Raw genomic sequence first — 24,984 nt, forward strand, 5'->3', positions numbered from 1 at the left:
CCCCACTTTTAAGTAAAATAATCTAACCAAAATCTTCACTATGAGAAGAAAAATCTCAGATTTGGAAAAAGCAAAATAAACATAAATTTTTCCACAATATTATAAAGTCTAGAGTTGAAATATTCATCCTATTTAACAAACTGAGCAATTATAAATGTGTGCAGCAAGTAGAGGCAGAGGAGAAAACACAACTGTCTATAAATTCTGGCACACTCAATAATAAAGTAAGGCAGATGTCAGGAGAAACTGCATCTTTTAGAAACACTATTAAGAAAGAATATCTAATAAAATCATTTTAAAAAAGCATTAATCCACATATATCTGTAAAATAGTTACACAAAAAAGAATTCTACATTCTAAAATTCTTGCTAATTGAAAATGTCATCACTCACTTCTAGTAATTCTGATACAACAGGCAGAACTTCAGGATTACAGATATCAATGGAGTCATCCCGGTATGTCTTCTTTTTATAGCAGATATTACCCAAATGTAGTATTGCTGAGAGGAGAGAGAATATCCTGTGAAAATAAAAGCACAACTTACAAATTGAAAATGTGCATTCTCAAAGCTTGTTTCATTCTAAAATTCTTGCTAAGCAAAATACCAGTACAAATACTTTTCAGAAAAACAAGAAACATGAGAATAACTACAAATAAATTAAAAGTCACTGTTTACTGCAAAGTGCTATACATGACCTTGGTTCCAGTATTATACCATTTGTTATGTAGTTGTTTCAAAAGATTTTTTTTTTTTTACATTTGAATCAGATGGGATATAATTTCTCATTTTTCTGAGTGTACAGGTTGCAGAATCACATTGGTCATGCAGTCACATATGTTCACACAGTAATAATAATGTCTATTTCATTCTACTATCCTTCCTTTCCCCCCATCCCCTCCCCTCCCCTCACTTCTCTCTACCCAATCTAAGGTGACACTATTCTTTTTTTTTTCCTTACATCTTCATACATGTATTTTGTATAAGATGAGGGTCTCCTTCCACCTTCCATGCAAGTCCCCTTTTCGCTCCCTTTCCCTCCAACCTCTCTTCCCTATCTAGAGGTAATCTCTTCCCATGCTCCTCCTCCCTACCCCATTTTGTGTCACCCCCCTTATATCAGAGAAGACATACGGCATTTGTTTTTCTGGGATTGGCTAACTTCACTTAGCATAATCTGCTCTAATGCCATCCATTTCCCTCCAAATGCCATAATCTTGTTATTTTTTGGTGCTGAGTAATATTCCATTGTGTATATATGCCACATTTTTTTTATCCATTCATCCATTGAAGGGCATCTAGGTTGGCTCCACAGTCCAGCTATTGTTAATTGTGCTGCTATAAATATTGATGTGGCTGTGTCCCTGTAGTATGCTGTTTTTAGGTCTTCTGGGTATAGACCGAGAAAAGGAATAGCTGGGTCAAACGGTGGTTCCATTCCCAGCTTTTCAAGTAATGTCCATACTGCTTTCCAAATTGGCTGTACCAATTTGCAGTCCCACCAGCAATGTATGAATGTACCTTTTTCCCCCCGCATCCTCGCCAGCAGTTGTTGTTGTTTGACTTCATAATGGGGGCCATTCTTACTGGAGTGAGATGGTATCTTAGAGTAATTTTAATTTGCATTTCTGATTGCTAGAGATGATGAGCATTTTTGTGTGTATTTGTTGACTGATTGTATATCATCTTCTGAGAAGTGTCTGTTCAGGTCCTTGGCCCATTTGTTGACTGGGTTATTTGGGTTTTTTTGGTGTTTAGCTTTTTGAGTTCTTTGTATACCCTAAAGATTAGAGCTCTATCTGATGTATAAGGGGTAAAAATTTGTTCCCAGGATGTAGGCTCCCTATTCACCTCACATATTGTTTCTCTCAAGAGATTTCTTGCCTGAAATTGTTGTAGTATTTTAACAAGTCCATGTGTTTACAAATACTATTGTTTCTGTCTGGAATGCATTTTCCCCATACTATTTTAGAAACACTGAAACAAAATCTCTGAAGGAAAGGCCTCAGAATTTGCATTTTTATCAGTTATCTGTGGCTATTTTTTATGATTAATCATGTTTCAAAATGCTTTTTCTTTGTTAAGTATGAGGCCAGAGCGGTATATTATCTAATAATTAGATCCCTTTGTGAAATATTCTAAACTGGATCCTCTCTCGTGTGCCTAGTTCCTATATCAGAGGAACATATTCCTCCAGTAAATAATCAATTCATCTACCTTTGCACTATATCCCATTGACTCCAGTTAACTCTCTCTCACCTGAACTAGAAGAACTTTCTATCAAAATACTCTCATTTTTATCTTTCTCTTATTTTAAATAAACTGCTGAGATTCAACATGTTCTTCTCTTCAAAGTAAGCTTAGTAAAATATTAAATCACTTGTTTTAACCTTGTTACTCCTACTTAGTACCACATTTAGCATCTTCTACCCCCTAATATATCTCAGAGGTTACCAAGGACTTCCACACAGCTAGGAAGAGATATGACATTATCTGACATTTCAGAGGCATTTAACACAGCTAATCATTTCATTTAAAAGCCCTTTCTGAATCTCTTAAATACATATAACTTTGTACCTTTACCATTTGAAAATAACTACTTGTCTTCCTAAAATTAGGAAGTATTCTAAATAAAGCAAAAATATTGCTTTAGGAACCAGATATACTTTGAATCAACATCTAGTTCATGAGTCTAATTTTTCAAATAACATAAAATTTTTAAATGTTTGAATCACTCTCATGATTCAAAGAAAATATACATTGTAAAGGAATAATTCATTAAAGTTTACAGAAATAAAGTAGAAAATAAACTCAATATCAACAGAAACATAAAAACTAATGCAAGTCAGGCAGCTTCAGCAAAGGGGAATGCCAGGCAACTCAGTGAGACTCTTTTTCTAAGTAAAATACAAAATAGGGCTGGGGATATGGCTCATTGTCAAGTGCCCCTGAATTCAATCCCCATGACTAAAAAAAAAAAAAAAAAACTAACGGAGGTCAAAAAACATAAAAAATTCATGACCCACTTTTTCAACAATTATTTTTAGTGGTAGTTTATATGGTGGCTAACTATATTGTTTCCACATCTGGGGTTTAATAATCAGCACATTAATGCTCTCCCACACAAATATGTGATCCATCAACAATTATGTCATATAAGTAATCCAAAGCACTGTAAATCAACATAAAAAATATTTTAAAACATGAACAAGAATCCCTGTTTTCAAAAAGTACTTTTCTTGGTGGTGCTGGAGATTGAACCCAGGGACTTGTGTATGCAAGGCAAGCACTCTACCAACTGAGCTATATATCCCCAGCCTCAAGAATATAACCTTATATTAGGTGATGACAGTAAATAACTATACAATAGGTCAGATATTTTTAAAATACAGAAGGTAATAACAAAGCACAATTATGGAAATTTTTCATTCAAAAAAGGCAGGACATGAACAGAGCTTTAAAGAAAACAAGTTTCAATTTGCATACCAAAATTAAATTGTGTTTTGTTGTCAGGTATGCATAACAGTAAGATCACTGATACAGAAAAAGAGGAGTTATAAAAGTAGCATTATACAGTAAATTTTGTATGTGTTTGTGTTGTTTTTTTAAAGTAAGGTGCATGGATAGCGTTCAGGGGCACAATGAATGTTTATGGCTGTACATTTTACAAAAAAGAAGAGCTCCAGCTTTCTCTGGATTCTCAAAGAACTTATAACCAAAAAAAAAAAAAAAATATATCTGAGGCATTAGTTAGAAAACTGTTTGAAAGAATCAAAGGAAATAACCAGGAGTGATGGCACATGCCTATAATCCCAGCAAATGTGAGGCAGGAGGATTACAAATTCAAGATCAGCCTCAGCAACTTAGTGAGACCCTGTTTCAAAATAAAAATTATGAAAGAGTGGGGATGTAGCCAGGTTCAATCCTCAGTACACACACACACACACACACACAAAAAAAAAAAAAAAAAAAGAACAAAAAATCTTTCAAAGACATGTATGTAGTGATTTATTCTCTACTGGGAATATAAGAATACAAGAAATAAACTCACTGTCTTCTTGTCTTCGGAAGAAACCCTACCATTTCCATGGCCAGTTGTAAGCGTTCAAAGTCATGTCTCAAATCTTCTCCCTCCACCGAGAAGCAATTCTGCGTTAGATAAAAAGAGAAAAAAATCAAAATTACCTATTAAATAATGTAGACCATTAAGAAACATGGTAATTTAAGATAAGTACATGTATGTATAAATGCAAATTAAAACTGATAGACTATTCATACATACCTGGATTCATTATATTTCCTATCTGACTACAGAGGTATGCAAAGTAAACACATACCTACGAAAATACCAGTAACCCTAACCCTAACCCTTTTCTCCCCCTTTCACAATTATCAAGACAAAAATCTCAAAAATTACTTAAAATAGAGTGCTATAGTACTTACAAGGTATGTTAATACCAAGTTTGATTTTAAGTAATTCTGAAGAATTAAGAGACTCATATTATTTAAGAGCCCTCGAGTCTACGAGCAAATGTTATTTATTCGACAAATAAAATTTAACAAGTACCCATCATATTCAAGGCACTGAACTAACTCCTGGTGATACAAAAATAAATCTTAGAACAGGCAGTATGTAACTGAGAATAAGATCATAGATTTACATAATATGAAGTATTTTATATTATGTATTATGTTATTAGCTATATTTCTATTATTTCACAGTTTCTAAGGAAAGAATAAAAATAACATGACAAGCAAAGAAAGAAAGAAATACACGTAAAGGTTTTTATGAAATTCTCAAAAAATACATATGAGCCAGTAAAAAAGTTATGGAGTAGCAGCAAACACATTATTTTATTTAACCTTTACATTTCAGTTCCCAAAACAAACAGTAACACAGTGTAGATGTAATCTAAATCTTTAAAACCTTTTTACTACATGTTCTCACATTACTTTGTACTTACAGAGTCAAACACCTCTTACATTTGTGCTTATAAATGCCTATTTTCCTAGGTAATGCTCCATAAAGAACTCAATGAATCTGTCTTATTCAATGCAGATCTCAAGCATCAAGTCAACCCCAAAGGGATTACTGAAGTAAATACATAATCATTTAATCTTAAAATCCTACCTCGTATTTCAACCCTAAAATTCCAGGCTTAGTTCAGATAAATAAAACAATCAGGTGAAACTGACCATTTATACTAATGACCATTTATATTGATAGACCAGCTTTAAAGAATGATAGTAGACATCGAACAAAATGATATCAGTATTTATTTTCCACATTTTACAACTGAGAAAACAAAGGTTAAGACATGTTAACAGCAATAAAAATAACTTCCGTTTAAGTAGATTATACCATTTGAATATGGAAAATCTGTACTTACTAAATATCTACTTGATATGTATAATTGCGCTAAATCCTCAGAACACAGAGGTAATTAATATACATTTATAGACACGAAAACATTTAGAATTTTAAAAACTTGCCCAAAGTCAAAATCTTATAAACCACTTCCAAATCCTGTGCTCTCTTCCCTAGAACCCTGAAGCCACTTACTTAACAGGGGTAACCCTTAAAAGGAATTAAATCACCATTCAATAGCTAACAACAGTTACCTCATAAAAATCAATTTTCTCACTATAGGTTCCCTTGGGAGCACTCATATAACATTACAAAATATATACATCATGTAGCACAAATGGTAGAACAGTCCTTCAACAATCCTCTCAGGATATAATGCTAATTACATAAATTCTAGTAACTCATAGGAAAAGAAAGTTTAGCTTGTTCCCAAATGTACCGGAGTTAAGAGCTAACAGGCTAAAACTACAGGATATTCAGAATGACTGACTGATTTATTAACCAACTTGTAAGAACAAGAATCAGAACATAATCAAAGTTCAAACTAAAATAGATTTGAAAATACAATAAGCAGGAGAATATTGATGAAAGCAATATTAAAAGATTAGGAGATTAAGGTCATAAAAATCTTCTCAAGAGAAAAGATGGATAACAATTTCAGTGATGGCAGCAAACAGTAACAACCAGTTTTTCTGCACTTAATGTTCAGAATTCTATCAAGCTTTTCATATGCATGGTTCAAATTAATATTTCCCCTTAAGATGAGAATGAAAGAATTAAGCAACCTTTCTGAGGATCTCAAAACTAGTTAAATGGAGATACTTTATTTCAGAGTCCAAATTCTTAAACATTACTTACACCATCTCTGAACAAATGTAGATCAGTTCCTGTCCTGCCTACATTCCAAAGATAACCAATTCACTTGATGTAATAAGGGAAAGATGGAAAGGAGGAGCATCTTAACAATGGCAAAACAACTTAAAATTTGTCTATTAAAATTCATCAGAATTTTATAAATTTAAATGTATAGAATTTATTTCTCAAAATGTTATATCTAAAACCAAAATTTTCTTGATTGTGAAATGGTAATGTAATTAAACTTTACCTAAGAGAAAAATTAATATCCACACAGATTGGTCATTCTAAAGTGAAAATAGACTACTTTTTTTAATATTTATTTTTTAGTTGTAGTTTATTTTATTTATTTATTTTTATGTGGTGCTAAGGATCAAACCCAGGGCCTTGCGCATGCTAGGCAAGCACTCTACTGATGAGCCACAACCCCAACCCCAGAAAACAGACTACTTTTGCAATTAGTGGAATTTATAATCACATACAGTGAGAATTAAAGCTGTGGATTTTTAAAGCAAGGACTAAGACATATGCTTCCAGGAATAAATTTAATAAATTAATTCATTAGTTATTAATAAACATAGTAGGTGTATCTGTGTTTTTAGCCTTTACATCTGATCTAATTAAAAACTGAATCAACAAGGTTTTTGGTGTTCTTTTTACGGCTAGAAACTTATCTTTATAAAATATAACAAGTAAAGCTCAATTTACCCATTTTTATTATATTTTATATGTCCTTAAATAACTCAATTTTTTCTTTTTTTTTAAGAGAGAGAGAGAATTTTTTAATATTTTTTTTTAGTTTTTGGCAGACACACATCTTTGTTTCTATGTGGTGCTGAGGATCGAACCCAGGCTGCATGCATGACAGGCAAGCGCGCTACCGCTTGAGCCACATCCCCAGCCCTTAAATAATTCAATTTAAACCCTAAAAATCTTATAGGAATTTCAATACTTAATTTTTTAAACATTTTATTAACCCAAGTAGCCTGTTATGCAATTTTTAAAAAGAAGAAAAATATACATGCATTCATTTTATGAAAAAATTGTTGGCACAGGAAACAGGAATAACGTAATTTTTTAAAATAAATAATCACTACTCATAATATGTGGTGTAATAAAACAGCTAATAGTAATTTTTAAAAATATCAGAGAAAATAACATAATTCATACAGATCCATACATAACAATGCTGCAGTTCATTATCAAAATAAATACTAAATGTAGATTAAACATTAGCAAATTTTAAAAATATCCAAAATTGTAAACTGGTTTTTTAATCAAACCATATACATATAAATCAATCATTCAGAGAAATCAAATACTGACTGATCTTCTTTCCTACACTGTTTTCAAGATGTATATAAACAAGCAACATGAGGGCATTTTAACAGGAACACATAATATTTAGGTACTTGTACTGACCGGCTCATAGTCATAGCAATAATCATCCCAGCTCTGTCTGAGGGGTTTCTTTGTTATCTGAAAGTAAGGCAGATTAGTTAGGCAGAAATTATTAAGTAATGGTACACTTCTCTAACAATCTCTTAGATGTTATGTGCAGGTAGCACTACTGCTATCTAAATAGAAGTTACTTTGTATAGCAATATAAAATAAGAAAAAAGCATTCAGATCACGGGAGATCATATATTATTCTGTCGAATCCATATATGCTACTGTCCACTGACTCTGATATTCATCAACTGATGAATCCCACATCCTATGAATACTGATATTAGAAGGAAATAGAACTCTGGATTTCCTACTTTACTAACAACTATCAACTCATTTATGGATGATTACTACCTTGCAAAGAAGAAAATATTTAACCACCCAAATATCAAGCAAGTAATTTAAACAGAGAAGAAAAAAAACCCAGAAACGGAATTGGCAATTTTTTAAAATTTTCTTAATTCTGCCTTGTAAAAATGTCTATTATTATATCATATATAAATGGTATTTTAAATAACTTTGAAATTCTTGATATATTAATATAAAGCTAAGGATAATTATATTAACATGGAATTTCAAGATTAAGAAATATGAGTTATACAGTACACTCTTAGGAAAAATATAAGGTGTTACTTTCATAACACTAAATACAACCTATAATCTTTGAGTCATCATTAAAGTATTAATTAATTTTTAAAAATCTACATATGTATTTTTTAATTACCATGAAGAAATTTTTTCCATAGACATTATATTTTGCATCAAACAAAAAATAAGGAGAGACAATCTATTAAATGGTCCTGTTATAGCAATTCCATTAATACTGGTTTTAGAATTTTTGTTAATATGATGAATAAAATTAGAGAAATCAATGTTATGAAAATTATGAGAATCACTCCTTATTTTGGAAGCTTAGGGGTAAATATTGAATTTTAAAGAAACATTTAAATTCTTTAATTCATCTGCCTTTCAAATTTTTTTCTTTTTTTTGTCTCATTTTAAAAATGAGACAAGGTCTCACTATTTTGCCCATGCTGGGCTTGAACTTGAAATCCTCCTGTCTTGAGGCTGCAGGTATGTGTCACCACACACAGTTAGAGGAATTTCACACTAAATGTTTTTTTTAAAAAAAAATTCATTAAATTGTAAAGTCAAACTCTTAAATCAGTGTCATAACATCCTGCAAAGAGGTAGTTGCATTAAGACTGTAAAACATGCAAATCAGGTTTCAGGTAATCCCTTTATAAAAAACAATCATTACTCTGTAAAAAGTAAATCACTTTGGCAAAATCACATTTCTCATTCGGAAGTACCAATAAGCAACTTATTATATTCCATCACAAAACACAGAAAGAGTACATATAACTAATTTTTAACACACAAGGGTGATGATAAGTTGTATATTTGAAAATTGTATCATATAAATTTTTAAATTGTATATATGAAAATGCTAGTTAATATCCATTACCAGGTTTGGGAAAGAAAGGACTAGGAAATAAAAACTTTCTTCAAGGATGAAAATTTAATCATGCCCTACATTTCAAAATGCTTTTCTTGAATATCTCACCTGATTGAGATAATGATATTCCTCTGGCTGTTTAAGATGAAATGCTAACCTCTCTTCTTCACTTGCTCCTGCCAGAAGGTAATAGAATACATGATAGTTCCTATTGGAAACAAAGAAAAGTAAAGCCTTATAAAATGAACATGGGATTTACAGTAATCATTTAACAAGAAAAAAATGAGGAAACATTATTTAGTAAAATGAATTAGAAGGGCTTAATTTTTAATACAAATGTAATGGATTCAATATTTAAGTTTTCCTACAAAAGAGAATGATGTTTTAGGTTCAGAATGTAAAGGAGAGGAACAAAGGTAGCAAAATGTCATTCTTGTAACAAACGAGAAAACTTGCAAATTTGTCAGAATTAACTTCTTCATAACTCTGTAAATTTTTTAAAAATTGCAATGATCACCACACTCATGGTGGCATATGCCTGTAATCCCAGCTGCTCCATGAGGCTAAGGCAGGAGAACTGCAAGTTCAAAGCAAAAGCAAGGCACCAAGCAACTCAATGAGACCCTGTCTCTAAATAAAATACAAAATAGGGTTGGGGATGTGGCTCAGTGGTTGAGTGCCTCTGAGTCAATCCTCGGTACTCCCAGTCCCCAAAAATTGCAATTTCACCAATTTATCAGTAGTCTTGAAAACCAACAGCCTGCAATCATGGTGGCCACCAGAAGACTGGCAACCACCAGAAGGGATGTAACAGGGTTGAAGCTTACTCAAGGACTCATTCCCTAAATACCAATATTCTAACTGGTTTTCCCTCAAAGAAGTCATATTCAAGTCTCTTTTTATATGACCTGATGGAATTCACATAGTTGGGGTAAATAAGAGGTTAACCAAAAAAATAAATAAATAAATAAGGTGAAAAGTTCCAATATATTTCTGGCAATCAAAGAGACCAAACACATGCATAAGCTGTGTACTAGACTAGGATTGTATGTACAAAGACCAGTTGAGGTACAAACGCTAACTCTATCTAACCTTGAAGGTCTGGACAAGCAAGAAATAAAGACTAAGGTGGATTTAAAATATGCCTAGCAGCTGAGTATTGAAGGCACAACCTTCATCAGATACAGGAGAGCCTTGTGTCGAAGAGTAGAAGACTTATTTATTTCCAAACATTTAAAGAAATCTCTGTCCAATCATTACCTGACAACTAAGTGAAATAAGCACTCAATGATCACACTCAAAAAAGAATACAGATTTTACAAAGTTGGTTCAGAAAAGTCATGAAATAATCAAACAGAAATAAAAACAATTACAAAACCTGAGAGAAGAAAACTCCATCTCCAGGGTTGCTACATTATATGATTTAAAATGTCCAATTTTCAATAAAAAATTATGACACATGCAAAGGAATAAGAAAATATAGCAAAGTAGAAAAAGGAGAAAAAATCATTAGTAATTGTCTCTAAGAAATCCCAGACATTATACTTATCACAAGATTTTAATCAGCTATTTTTTTCCTTTTTTATGTGTGTGTGTGGTGCTGGGGATTGAACCCAGGGCCTTGTACATGCGAAGCAAACACTCTACCAAGTGAGCTATATCCCCCAGTCCTTTTTTTCCTTTTATTGGTCCATTATAGTTGTAAATAATATTAGGTTCATTTTCACATAGTAAAACATGCATGGAATTTAATTTATTCCATTTCAGCCTCTAATAACCTCCCTGCCCGCCTCCTCTATTCTGCTTCTTCTCCTCTACGAGTCTACCTTGCAATCACTTACATGTTTTTAATTAATGCTTTAGAGATATATATAAAAATGAAATTCACAGTGATATATTTATACATGTACCTTGCATAATTTTGTCAAATTCCTTGTGCATGTCCTCCCCCTTTCCTGTCCCTCCTTCTTCCCCTTAAATTTCTTTCCACTCCTCTGATCTTCCCTCTCTATTGATCTGATAGCTAACCCCTCCGCAACACACTTCTTCTTCCCCATACTTTGCTCCACCTTCAGCATATAAGAGAGAATATTCAACCCTTGATTTTCTGAGACTTGCTTATTTCACTTACCATGTTATCCAGTTCCATCCATTTATCACCAAATGCTATAAGTTTATTTACTTTCTTTCTTTCTTTATTTCTTTTACTCAGCCACCTTACTGATGGCCACTGAATTGGTTTCATAACTTGACTATTTTGAGTTGCACTGCTATTAACACTGATGTGGCTCTAGCACTAGAGTATGCTGTTAAACAACTATTTTAAATATAACCAAAGACTAAAGAAAATCCTATTTAGTGAAATAAAGTATAACAAAAATATCTCAACAAATAGACTATTTAAGAAAATAATCAAAAAGAAATTTTGGAATGGAAAGATATAATTGAAATGAAAATTTTTGTAAAATGGTTGCTGAGTTCAATAATAGATATGAATAGGCAAAATAAATAATTGGTGAACTTGAAAGAATCATTGAACTTGAAGGAAGAAAGGTCAATCAGACTAGTCTGAAGAAGAATAAGAACAAAAATGAAGAAAAATGGACAGTCTCAGATAGTCCATCATTAAAAAGAACAATATATATATTATATAATATATATTTTATTATATTATATATATATATATATATATATATATATATATATATATATATATATATATATATATATATAAAACGAGAAGCCCAATGTAAGAAAAGAATAGGGAGCAGAAACAATATTTGAAAAATAATTGGCAAAAACTACCCCTTATGTTGGAAAACAATCTGCACTTCTCTTAGGGTTTGGAACTTGAATGTAACCCCCAAGACTTATGTGTTGAAGGCTTGATTCCCAATGTAGCAATATTTACTGGTGGGGCTGTCGGGAAATGATTGGATCAAGAGGGCTCCAATTTCACAAGTGGTTTATTCCATTAATAGCTGAATGAAAGTGGTGGAAACATAGGTGCTGGAGCAAAATTAAAAGAAGTAGGTCACTGAGAGTGTGCTCTCGAAGGGAATTTCTTATCTTGCACCATCACGCACATGTCTGTGCACGCTGTGCCTGTCTTCCTTTCTTTCTCTCCCTCTGTTCATGCCAGCTTTCCTCCACCACACCCTTCTGACACTAATACTGGGTCTCTCTCCTCAGGTCCAAAGCAATGGAGCCAGCCAACCATGAACTGAAACCTTTGAAATCATGAGCTAAATATTATCTTTCTTCCTCTAAGTTGTTCTTTCCAGGTATATTTGTCACAGTTGCAAAAAGATAATTCAACATCCAAGAAACTCAACAAATTCCAGGGAGGATAAACTCAAAAAATTTCACACCTATGCAAACCAAAACTGTTGAAAGATAAAGTCAAAAAAATTTGGAAGCACCAAAGCATTATAGCTTATCAAAATATTCTAAAATAAGATTGACAGCTAGTTTGTTATAAGGAACTATGGCAAAGGGATAACACAGTCAAAGTGCTTTAAGGGGAAAAAACCCGTCAACCACCAATTATGTATTCAGGAAATTACCCTTTAAATATCATAGAGAAATTAAAACATTCTCAAATATACAAAAACTAAGATTCCATAGTTAGCTGTTGGGCCCTGCAAAAAATATTAAGGGGAGTTTTTCTGGCTGAATTAAAAGGGTATTTTTTTAAATATTTATTTTTTAGTTGTAGTTGGATATTTATGTATTTATGTATGTATCTATCTATCTATCTATCTATCTATCTATCTATCTATTTATTGTATATGTGGTGCTGAGGATTGAACCCAGGGCCTCGCACATGGTAGGCGAACACTCTACCGCTGAGCCACAACTCCCGCCCCTTAAAAGGGTATTAAGGAAGATTTAACTAAACAAAGAAATAATAAAAACACTGGTAAAAGTAACTACATAGGTAAATTTAAAAGAAAGCATATATTTTTTGCTTGTAATGCTTTTTCTAATAAACTTAAACCGCTCTGAGCAATAATTATGAAATCTGTGTTAATGAATGTACCACTGTAAATACGTAATCTGCATGAAAATAACAGCACAAAATGGGAAAGAACAGATCAACAGAAATACAATTTTTTGTACACTATCAAAATTTAGTTGTTATTAATCCAAACACAACTGTTACAAATTCAGATGTTAACTATAATCCCCAGGGAAACCACTAAAAATTTACTGAAAATAATAAAATAAATACCAACAGAAATAAAATGGTACCATAAAAAATATTTACTTAACACAATACAGTACTAGGAAAATAGATGAAGAAAAATATCATAACACATACAGAAAACAAAGAGCATAAGAATATCCTACTGTAACAGTAATTACATGAAATGGAAGTGGACTATACATTCTATCCAAAAGCAGATAACTGGCAAAGGATTAAAAACAAAACTTAATCAAACTACATGCTACCTATAGGATACACTCTTGAGATTCAAAGACAAATAAGTTGAAAATTATATAAAAAATATAAATCTCCAAACTTCCCATATATAACATGCAAATAGTAACCAAAAGAAAGCTGGAGTATCTACACTAATATTGGATGAAATAAGACTTTTAAACAAAATTTGTTCCTAGACACGTAAGACAAATCCATCAAGATACAATAATTCTAAATATAAATGCATCTTAAGCTGAGCCCAAAAATATATAAGGCAAAAAGTGGAAAGAACCAAAGGAAGAAATAAACAACTCAACAATGATGAGAGGCTTTAATACTCCAATTTCAATAATGGATGAATAACCAGACAAAAGATCAATAGGAAAAAATACTGAAAAATACTACCTAACAATCATCTATAGAACACTTTCCAACAGAAGGATATACATTTTCTTGAGTTCACATGAAACATTCTCCAGGATAAACCATATGTCAGATCATAAAATAAGTCTCAATTAAGGAAACTGAAATCATACAACACCCACTTCAACCACTTCACAATAAAATTAGAAATCAAAAGCAGAAATCTCTAAAATTCACAAATATGTGGAAATGAAATAACACTCTAATAACCAATGGATTCAAGAAGAAATCACAAAGGAAATACTTTCAGATTCACAAAAATATTAATACCCCTTAGTATCTATCAATGATTAGTTCTAAGACACCCCTTCACCTCCAGATACCAAAATCTGAAGACGTTCAAGTCCATTATATAATAAAATAGCATACAATTTGCATATAAAACATGTACATCTTCCAATATGCTTTAAATCATCCCTCAGCATAATACCTAATACAATGTAAGAAAAATAGTTGCATTACTATAATATTTAAAGAATAATGAAAAAAACTGCGCATTTTCAGTACAGATGCAAATTTTTCCCAAATATTTTCAAACTGAGATTGGTTGAATCCATAGATGTAGAACACATGGATACAGAAGGCCAACTACATGCCAAAACAGGGGAAATAGCTGAAGTAATGTGTTAATGGTTTGTATGTGAGGTGTCCCCTAAAAACTCATGTGTGAGGCAATGAAAGAGGTTTAGAAGAGAAATGATTGGGTTATGAGAGTCTTAACCCAATCCATGAAATAATCTCCTAATGAGATTAACTGAGTGGTAATTGTAGGTGTGTAGGGTGTGAATGGTGGAGGTGGGTCTCTAGGAGTGTGCCTTTGAGTTAAGTAATTTGTATCTGGGGAGGGGAGTTTCTATCCCTCTCTCTTCTGATCATCATGTGAGCTGCTTCCCTCTGCCACACTCTTCTGCCATGATGTTTAACCTCTCCTTGAGTCCCAAGAAATGGAGCCAGCTGCCTATGGACTAAGTCCTCTGAAACCCTAAGCCCTCAAATAAATTTTTGCTTCTCTACAGTTGTTCTGGTTGGATCTTTTAGTCAAATGAGTGAAAAAGCTGACTAAAACACAGTGATTTATACCTGTAAACCTGTATTAAAAGAAAAATATGGGGCTGAGACTGTGTCTCAGCGGTAGAGCACTTGCCTAGCACTTGCAAGGTGTTGGGTTCGATCCTCAGCACCACATAAAGATAAAAACAAATAAAAAATAAAGGTATTGTGTCCAACTACAACTAAAAAAAATATTAGAAAAAAAAGAAAAATCTCAAATCTACAACCTAACTATCTACCTTAAGAAACTAGGAAAAATGCAACATTCTAAACCAAATGTAAGCAGAAGAGATAAAATAAGAAGCATCAGAGCACAGATAAATAAAACAGGAAAATAGAGGACATCAATGAGACAAAAAAAAAAATTAGGTTTCTTGCAAAGATCCATAAAATGAACAACTTTTTTTTTTAAAAGAGAGAGGTGAGAGAGAGAGAGAGAGAACTTTTTTTTGATATTTATTTTTTAGTTTTTGGCGGATACAACATCTTTGTTTGTATGTGGTGCTGAGGATCGAACCCGGGCCGCACGCATACCAGGCGAGCGCGCTACTGCTTGAGCCACATCCCCAGCCCCTAAAATGAACAACTTTAAAATGATATGAGAGCAAGAGAAACAGGCAGAAAGATAAGGCTGGCAGGTAGAGATTCAAATTTAGAAACATAAGATTGTAAGAGATACCATAAACAAAATTTGTTTAACAAGTTGATAACCTAGATAAAATGGACAAATTCCTAGAAAGATGCAAACTACTAAATCTGACTAAAGAAGAAATAGTCTGAATATATCCATAACAACCAAAGTGTTTGAATTAGAAATCAAAACTTTACATAAATGAAAGCCCAGAACCACATGACTTTGTTGGTAAATTCTACCAAACATTTAAAGAACCCAATTCTTCACAAGCCTTTCCAAAATATTATAAAAGGGTACAGTTTCCATTTTATTCTATGAACCAGTGTACTACCACCCTAATATCAAAATAGAAAAAGACATCACACAAAAAAAACTTAGAGCAATAGACAGAAAAATCCACAACAAAATAATAGCAAGCCAAATGTAACAACATATCATAAGGCTTGTATGTGCATGTAACTGCAAATCAAATCCATCAAGGTGACAGAGAATCGGTTTGTAAATCTGGTTCTTTACCTCCCAATTCATTTCTAAAACCAGGAAAGCAGGCTGATAGCCCCACCATTCCACTAAAATGTATATTCCTATAATCTGAGCAACTTGGGAGGCTGAGGCAGGAGGATCACAGTTTGAGGCCAGCCTCAACAACCTTTCTCAAATAGGATGAGATATAGCTCAATGATTAAGCTCCCCAGTAAAAAAAAAAAAAAAAAAAAAAGGAGGGGGGTGGTCTGGGGATGGGCTCATACCTTGAGTTCAATCCTCAATACAGGGGAGTACTAATTAATTGATATCAACCAAGTTCTAACTAAACTTGGAATGGAGCCATTTGTTTGATTTGATCATAGTGAACAACACTTTAGATAATGTTTAGTCCATAAATAAATGCCTCTCACTTTATACTATTTTTGTTCTGGAAGGGGCCTTAGGGATCATTATTTTATTCATTCAACAGATATTTCAGTGCCTACTATATGCTAATCAGTGTGTTAACTGAGCATGACAGAATGAAGAAAAGGTATTACTCACCCTCATGGAACTAATCAGAAAAATTTACTAATAACCTCCTAATAGCAGCACCTGCTAAGCCCCATAAGCCTTTATGAAACTACTCTCTTCCTAAAACTTCCTCCTTTTTTCCACTGCTTGGTGCTAGGGCCTGGTATATGCTAAGCATATGCTCTTACCACTAAGCTATTCTTCCAGTCCTCTCCCTTTGTTTTGAAACACCTCTAATTCCAAAATCCTCTATTTCTGCTAGCCACAAAATAAATACTAAATAACTGAAAAGCCAGACTTCTTATCCTAATCCTGCCCATAATTCATTAAGACAATGTTACCATTAATTACTGAACTTTTATTATATATGAGGACTACTCAATAAGCATTTTTTAAATTTCAATTAATCCTCTAAACAATTCTAGAATAGTTTTCCATGTATAAAAATCGGAATAAATGCCTAAGAGACAAGTGAGATGCCTGAGTCAAAGATTTTTTTTCTTTTTTTCTTTTTTTTTTTTTTTAAGATTTTTAATGTATGTCTATTTAACTTCAAACTTTAGATCTTAACTTTATTTTGTCTCACTATATCATGAAGCAAAGCATTTCTCTCTTTCATACTTGGTTTCTTCATATGAATGATAACACATACATCATGTCTAAAGTCCCATATTCCTTAAATATTGTAAATGAATTAAGTGCTCTATTGAGAATCTTTTTTCAAATTAGAAAAACAACAATCAGAAACAAAGAAAAGGTTTTATTACCTAAGAAATGGTTTTCCTATTCTGATGGTTTGCCAAAAATTTAGAAAAAGCAATAATTCTACATACCAATAAAATCACCTAATAGGGACTGGAATTATAGCTCAATGGTAAAGTGCTTGCCTAGCACATGTGAGACACTTGGGTTCAATCCTCAGAACCACATAAAAATAAATAAATAAAATAAAGGTATTGTGTCCCTCTACAATTAAAATATATTTTTAAAAAAATCACCTAACAACCTCTGAAAATCCACAGAATTCTGTTCAGGAAAAAAATAACAATTACATGTAAAACTACACATGGTGTTAAGTGAATTCAAGGGTCTTCTTTTTTTTTTTTTTTTTTTTTTTTTTTTTTTTGTGGTGCTGGGGTGTGAACCAAGGTCTTGTGCATGCAAGGCAAGCACTCTACCAACTGAGCTATATCCCTAGCCCTGAATTCAAGGTCTTAATATACAAAGTAACTAAAAGTCAATCTGTACACTATTAATGCTAACTTGATAAAATTATACAAATAAAAATACATACCGTTCATTATGCTCTTGATAAACAAGCCTGGACTTCTCCAGTAGATATTTTTCAACATAGGCACTAGAAAAAAAGTAAATTCATAAAAGTAATAAATAAAAAGCAGATACATATTTATTTATAATGATATGAAAGTTCAAAGAATATGCTCCAGATCATCTGAGTACATTTACCATTATAATTGTTAAGGATGCTGTATTATCCAATGTTAAGTCCACAAACTAATGAGTCTTAATACAGCCAAGAGAATGAGATGGGTAGAAAGATTAAATCAAAAAGAGTTAACATACTACAAGCTATAGAATGGACTTTAACCTGGGAAAACAAAAATGAGGAACTGAACCATCAATTTTATTTCTCATATTTTATTCTTTGCCCAGGCTGTACCTTCAAGTTCAATACCTCTCATCCAAACAGGAGCAACTGCCTAACATTTTAATTTTCTAGAAAAGTTTCTAAAATTTTTAGATTTTTAAATTTTACACTATTCTATCCAAATTACTTTGGGTTAAATTTGACTTGTGAGCTGTGTTTAACGCAATTCCTCCCCATCACATTCTCTCTACTTAGATATAAATACAGGTTATTTTCTCAGGCATATCATTCACTCCCCACTACACTGCTCAACATTCTTCCTTACACTTGTAATTCCTTAATCTATTTCCACTCTCATTTTAGTGAATATCATTCCTTTATTAATATGGAGCTCAAATATGCCTTCTTTTCAAGCCAACTACTACCACCACCACCAATTAAATTATCACTCTTTTCAAAGTATCATAATAACTACTATGCAACAGTCTACCGCAACAGACTCTTAATCTGTCTAAAAAGTAAGAAAAGGTATTAATATGAACTAATATGTAAAACTCTCACAACCATCCTTCATAGCAAATATTACATCCCTTATTTTACAAATGTAGAAATTGATGCTCAAAGATATTAAGATCATATACTAGTAAACTGTACAACTATGACATAAACCCAGGTCTGCTTTAACTGCAAAAGCTCTCTCTTCCAACTAAGCCAACAAACTACTTCATGGAGTATTACCTTTTTTCTTCCCTCAATCCACAAGTGATACTGGTACAAGTGTTATTCATCTACAACATAAGATCTAGTTATGTTACTCTTTGATTTTCACTTGCTCAACATAATGAAGCACATAGAGGTAAACTGATATTATGTCTGTGATTTTTAAAAAATCAGCATAGCAAAAGAAGAAAGGGGGGTTGTGGTTGTGGCTCAGTGTTAGAGCTCTTACCTAGCATGTGTGAGACAATGAGTTCGGTCCTCAGCACCACATAAAAAATATACAAATAAAATAAAGGTATTATGTCCATCTACAACTAAGAATATATTTTAAAAAAAGAAGAAAGGGCTAGATAAAGCAAATATGACAAATTTTAATCATTGTTGAATCTTACCAGGAGTTCCTTGTACTATTTAATTTGTGAAAGATTGTTTTGTATAAAATTCTTTAATCTGTTTCACAATGTCAAGAAAATATTTACAAACAACTGAGTTTTATTCACAAAACTGGACATCAACTGACCACTATGACCATGTTCTATAACTATGTATCTTACTTCCTCAAATATACCATGTTGTCATGATTCCACTCATTTACTAATTATCATTTCAACTAATAATGTAATATCCCAGTCCTTCTTGGAAAATTTTCAATGGAAATCACCTTTTTTTAATATTTTTTAGTTGTAGATGAACACAATAACTTTATTTTGTTTATTTATTTTTTATGTGGTGCTGAGGATCAAACGCAGTTCCTCACATGTATGAAGCAAGTACTCTAGCACTAAGCCACAACCCCAGCCCCTGGAAATCACCTTTTTATGTGAAACCTCCAGACACGTATTTCAATCATTGCATTGATCTCATTTACTGTAATTAACTTATATAAATATCTGTCATCTCAAACAGACAATGAGGCCTTTAAAAACAGAAAACTTGTTTACATCTTTTTATATGCTCCTTACTTAACACATTGTCTGGTTCTCAAAATGTATTCTAAAAACCTTGCTCAGTAAATAAAATAACGAAAGAGTAAAAACTGTTTAATATATATTTCTGGGCTTATCAACAAAAAACATTATTACTGATCAAAACATAACAAAAAGGTTAATCTTAAAGATATTAACACATAACAGCCTGAATTTCCTTCAAAAGATGGGAAAATGTCTGCTATTCCTGAATCACAAAACTGTTTTTGAGAATTTAATAATATTTCATAAGTTATAAAGCACTATGACTTCACCTATTATCAAATCTATGCTACAGCACAATCAGTAATACTAAGAAAAGTCTGATGACTTGACTGTATCCCACTTTTATGAATAAAAGTCCCAAAGGTATCTAATTAGCCTTCAGAATCAGAAAAATGAATGAGCTAACAATCTTACCATAGAAAAAGGACTCATCTCTTGTTTTTGTTTTTGCTTTTCTTAAACTGGTTTTGGTTTTGGTTTTCCACAGGTGGTAGAGGGAAACACATAGTAGTTGGGGTGGATAATTTTTTATTTAAATGCAGAAATAATAAATTTTAAAACAAGTAAAATAGCATGAAAAAGAAAAGTACTGATAAATTGCACTTATTAATATGGATTCAAGTATCAATGAAAACTAACAAACAGATCCAGGTGTGGTGGAACATGCCTATAATCTCAGCAACTCACAAATCACAAATTTGGGGTCAACCTTAGCAACTTATCAAGACCCTGTCTCAAAATGAAAAATTAAATAAATATATAAGCAAACAAAAGGACTGGGATGTAGCTCAGTGGTAAAACACCCTTATATTCAATCCTTAGTACCAAAAAAATAAATTTAAAAAAAAAAAAGAAAAACCTAGCCAATAGAACACAACAACCAATTTGGGGGGGGGGGGCAGTTTTTACCAAGTGGAATTCCTTTCCCAGAAATGAAACATAGTTAAATACTGGGGGGAAATGACAATATTAATAAATCTCAGGATAAAGATATGATTAATCTCCATAAATACCAAAAAGGCTTCTGATAAAATTTAATACCTATTACTGACAAAAGCACTAAAGAAAATTAAAATCAAGGCTTAATTGGTTAACATAATTAAAGGTCCTAAAGCCAGTAATTACTTTTGGAGAAAAGGTAAAAAAAAAAAAAAAACAGTCAAGTAAAGTACAAAAACAATATTATTATGGTATTTGTTATAGTTTGGATATTAAATGTCCCTCAAAGGTCCACATGCTAAAGACTTGGTTGCCAGTTTGTGACAATGGGAAATGGCAGAACCTTTAGAAGACAAGACCTAGGGAAGCAAATTAAGGTATTGCAAACATGCTCTGAAAGGGGCAATGGGGACTCTGGGCCCTTTCTCATGGAGATAGTAAAAAGATTAGTAGTTGCCAAAGGTTACCAGGTAGGAGGTGGAACTATTCTGTTTTACCCTGTAATGGTGAGTACATATCTTCTATACATTTGTCAAAAGCCATGGAATGTACAATACACACAGTGAACCTAAGAGCAAATTATTAACTTTAGAATTAATAAGAATATGTCAACAACATTGGCCCAGCAATTGTAACAAATGCACCACTAATGTAAGATATTTACACTAGGGATTATGAGGTTATGGAACATAGTTTGAAGGAATATAAGGGGATTCTCTGTACTTTCCACTTGCTATTGACCTAACACTGCTCTAAAAAAATAGTCTGTTAGTTTTTTAAAGCTACAAAGAATACTGCTGGCACAAAAGACTCTGTTCTTAAGACTATATAAGAATTATTACTAAACAAAATTCAATCTCTTGATTTTAAGAACACTAATATCAGCACGTACAAAAGTGCAATTATTTTAGTATAATTAGGGAGTCTAGTTTTATGTCCAACTTACTTGAAAACCATTCCAAAAACTAAATGTATATATAACAGAGAAAAGTAAATGCAACAAATTGTTAATAATTAATAAATATAAGTTAAGAGTGTATGAGTGTTACATATTCTTACAACCTGAGGTTTAAACTTTTCCAAAAGAAAAAAAAAAATGAGAAGAAAAAGTTTTAGGCCAGCATGTTGCACACACCTATCATCACAGACACTTGGGAAGCGAAGGCAGGAGGACTGTGAGTTCAAGGCCAGTCTAGCAAAGTCAGTGAGACCTGGTCTCAATATAAAATTAAAAGGGCTAGAGATGTTATCTCATGGATAGAATGGTTGCCTAATATACATAAGTCTATTCAACCGAGTACTGTACTTCCCGCCAAAAAAAATGTGGGTTATTTTTCTTTCTTAATACCATACACCAATGTCACAATTTGTAGCTCATAAAGGAGTAATAACAAAAATAAAAACATTTCCCAAAGCAGTACTTACCCAAGTACAGTGCCTGTTTCCTGGTAATTAACTTGAATAAACTTGCCAAAACGACTTGAATTATTGTTATGAGCAGTCTTTGCATTTCCAAAAGCCTGTCAAAATAAGCCATTCTCATTACTTTCAATTAAAAACAATTTTTTTTTAAACAATGTTTAGGTCAGCTCAAAGACATAAAAGAGATAACTAAAAATCAATTCATTTTATATGTTCCAATTAATATTCACAGATCAGATAAAATAAAAGAAAGCAATTAATAAATGAAAGATCAAGAAGATTTTGTCAGTAAAATAATTCTTAATTTTAAAAACCTAATGCTCAGTAAAGTTCAAATTTCATTTTCACATTTCAGAGCCAGTAAAATATCTTAATATATTTATAATTTCTGAAAATCCAGTTAAGATGAAATAACAAGGGACTAGTAAAAAATAACTTCATTAAAACAATTACAAATTTTGAAATGTATAAGTGAAATTTCATTAAAATGTTACTTTTATATACATTTAAAATAAAACTATAGCATTCATAACAAAAGAATAAAAACTATAAACTCCCTAAATGGCTACCCAAGTACACACCATGCAATGGAATAATGCCTAGTAATAAACATGAACTGATGATACAATGACCAGTTAGAAATATTAAACATTATCAGAAGAAACCAGACATACAGTACATACTATATAATCCATCTATGTGAAATTCTAGAAAAGGCAAAACAATAGTTACAGGTAACAGATCAGATTATATATGGGAATTGGGCTGGAATTAGGAAATGTCTACAAAGGAGCCCAAGAGGTGATTAAGATATTCTAGAATTTTATCATATAATGGTGGTCATTTGAGTATAATATATTCTCAAAACTATAAATTTTTTCATTTGTTTTAATTAGTTACACATGACAGTACAATGATCTTGATATATCATACATTTGAATCAGATGGGGTATAATTTCTTATTTTTCTGAGTGTGCAGGTTGCAGAATCACATTGGTCATACAGTCACGTATATACATACAGCAATAATAATGTCTATTTTATTCTGCTGTCCTTCCTATCCCCACTTCCCCATAAATTTTAACCATATATAGGTTTTGCTAAATTTTAGCTCAATAAAAAATTATTAAAACAAGCTGGAGATATAGCTCAGTGGTAGAGTACTTGCCTAAGTATAAGGCAGCAAAGCTTGGGGTCCAATCCTAAGCACCGGAAGGAAAAAAAAGGCACTGCCCTAAAGTAATCCATTCACAATATATGTAGAAAAACAAAACTAGAAAAGACATGGAGTTAAAGACAACTTATTGCAGATTTTTTTCCTGTTCTAATAATCTCATTAGAATGACCTACCCTGTAACTTCAAAACCTAAAGTAGCCATTTGCTAAACACCGCCTAGATGCAAAAATCATGTATGTGTTGAACTATAACAGTATAGAGTATACAAACATGGATACACACACACACAAAGAGAAGGTGAGGAGATAATCTCAACTGGTTCCTTAATAACTACTACATTTCTACTACATTCCCAGTGTGGTCAAGATCAGAAGCATAACAAGGTTGGCTCAACATACAGAAATCAATAAATGTAATTAATCACTTCCATAAGCTTCCTTCACAAGAAAAGTAAAGCAGGAGGCATCACAATACCAGACCTTAATTATACTACAGAGCTATAGTAAGAAAAACAGTGATATTGGCACTAAAACAGACACAAAGACTAATGGAACAGAATAGAAGACACAGAGACAAATTCACATGAATACAGTTGTCTCATACTAGACAAAGGTGCCATAAACATACATTAGAGAAAAGATAGCCTCTTTAACAAATGGTACTTATAAAACTGAAAATCCATACATAAGCAGAATAAAATTGAAACTCAACTCAAAGTGAATCAAGGACCCAGGCATTAAACAAGAGACCCTGTGCCTACTAAAGAAAACGTAGGCCCAACTCTCCATCGTATCAGTTTAGGAACCGACTTCTTCAGCCAGACTCCTAAAATGCAAGAAGTAAAATCAAGAATCAATAAATGGAGGCTGAGACTGTAGCTGAGTGGTACAGTGCTTGCCGGGTATGTGAAAGGCCCTAGGTTCGATCCCCAGCACCACATAAAATATTGTGTGTTCATCTACAACTAAAAAAATATTTTAAAAAAAGAATCAATAAATGGCATATAAAACTAAAAAGCTTCTTCACAACAAAGAAAGCAATCAAGAAAATGAAGAGAGACCCTACAGAATGGGAGAAAATCACCTGAACCTCAAGAGCATTAATATCCAAGATATTCAAAGAACTCAAAATACTTAACACCAAAAAAAACAAATAAGCTAGTCAATAAATGGGCAAAGGAACTGAACAGTCACTTAAAAGAAGAAGAAATAAGAGTGGTCAACAAATACATGAAAAAATGTTCAACATCTCTAGCAACCAGTGAAATGCAAATTAAAACTACATTAAGATTCCATCTCACTCCAGTCAGAATAGCAATTATCAAGAATACAAGCAACAGGGGCTGGGGATGTGGCTCAAGCGGTAGCGCGCTCGTCTGGCATGCGTGCGGCCCGGGTTCGATCCTCAGCACCACAAACAAAGATGTTGTGTCCGCCAAATACTAAAGAATAAATATCAAAATTCTCTCTCTCCCTCTCTCTCACT

General features: G+C 32.4%; 1 protein-coding gene across 1 annotated transcript in view; it reads right to left on the reverse strand.

Moving 5' to 3' along the window:
* Window positions 1-24,984, reverse strand: part of Myo9a (myosin IXA) — a 263,115-nt gene that overhangs the window by 182,804 nt on the left and 55,327 nt on the right. Inside the window, exons 3-8 of the mRNA XM_076851030.2 lie at window positions 22,326-22,420; window positions 17,956-18,018; window positions 9,238-9,337; window positions 7,644-7,700; window positions 4,050-4,147; window positions 393-519 (exon numbers count right to left, since the gene is read on the reverse strand). Of these exons, the coding sequence (XP_076707145.2) occupies window positions 393-519; window positions 4,050-4,147; window positions 7,644-7,700; window positions 9,238-9,337; window positions 17,956-18,018; window positions 22,326-22,420 (540 nt within the window). The remainder of the gene's footprint in view (window positions 1-392; window positions 520-4,049; window positions 4,148-7,643; window positions 7,701-9,237; window positions 9,338-17,955; window positions 18,019-22,325; window positions 22,421-24,984) is intronic.

The sequence above is a fragment of the Callospermophilus lateralis genome, chromosome 3, assembly GCF_048772815.1.
Source record: "Callospermophilus lateralis isolate mCalLat2 chromosome 3, mCalLat2.hap1, whole genome shotgun sequence".
NCBI classification, from domain to species: Eukaryota; Metazoa; Chordata; class Mammalia; order Rodentia; family Sciuridae; genus Callospermophilus; species Callospermophilus lateralis.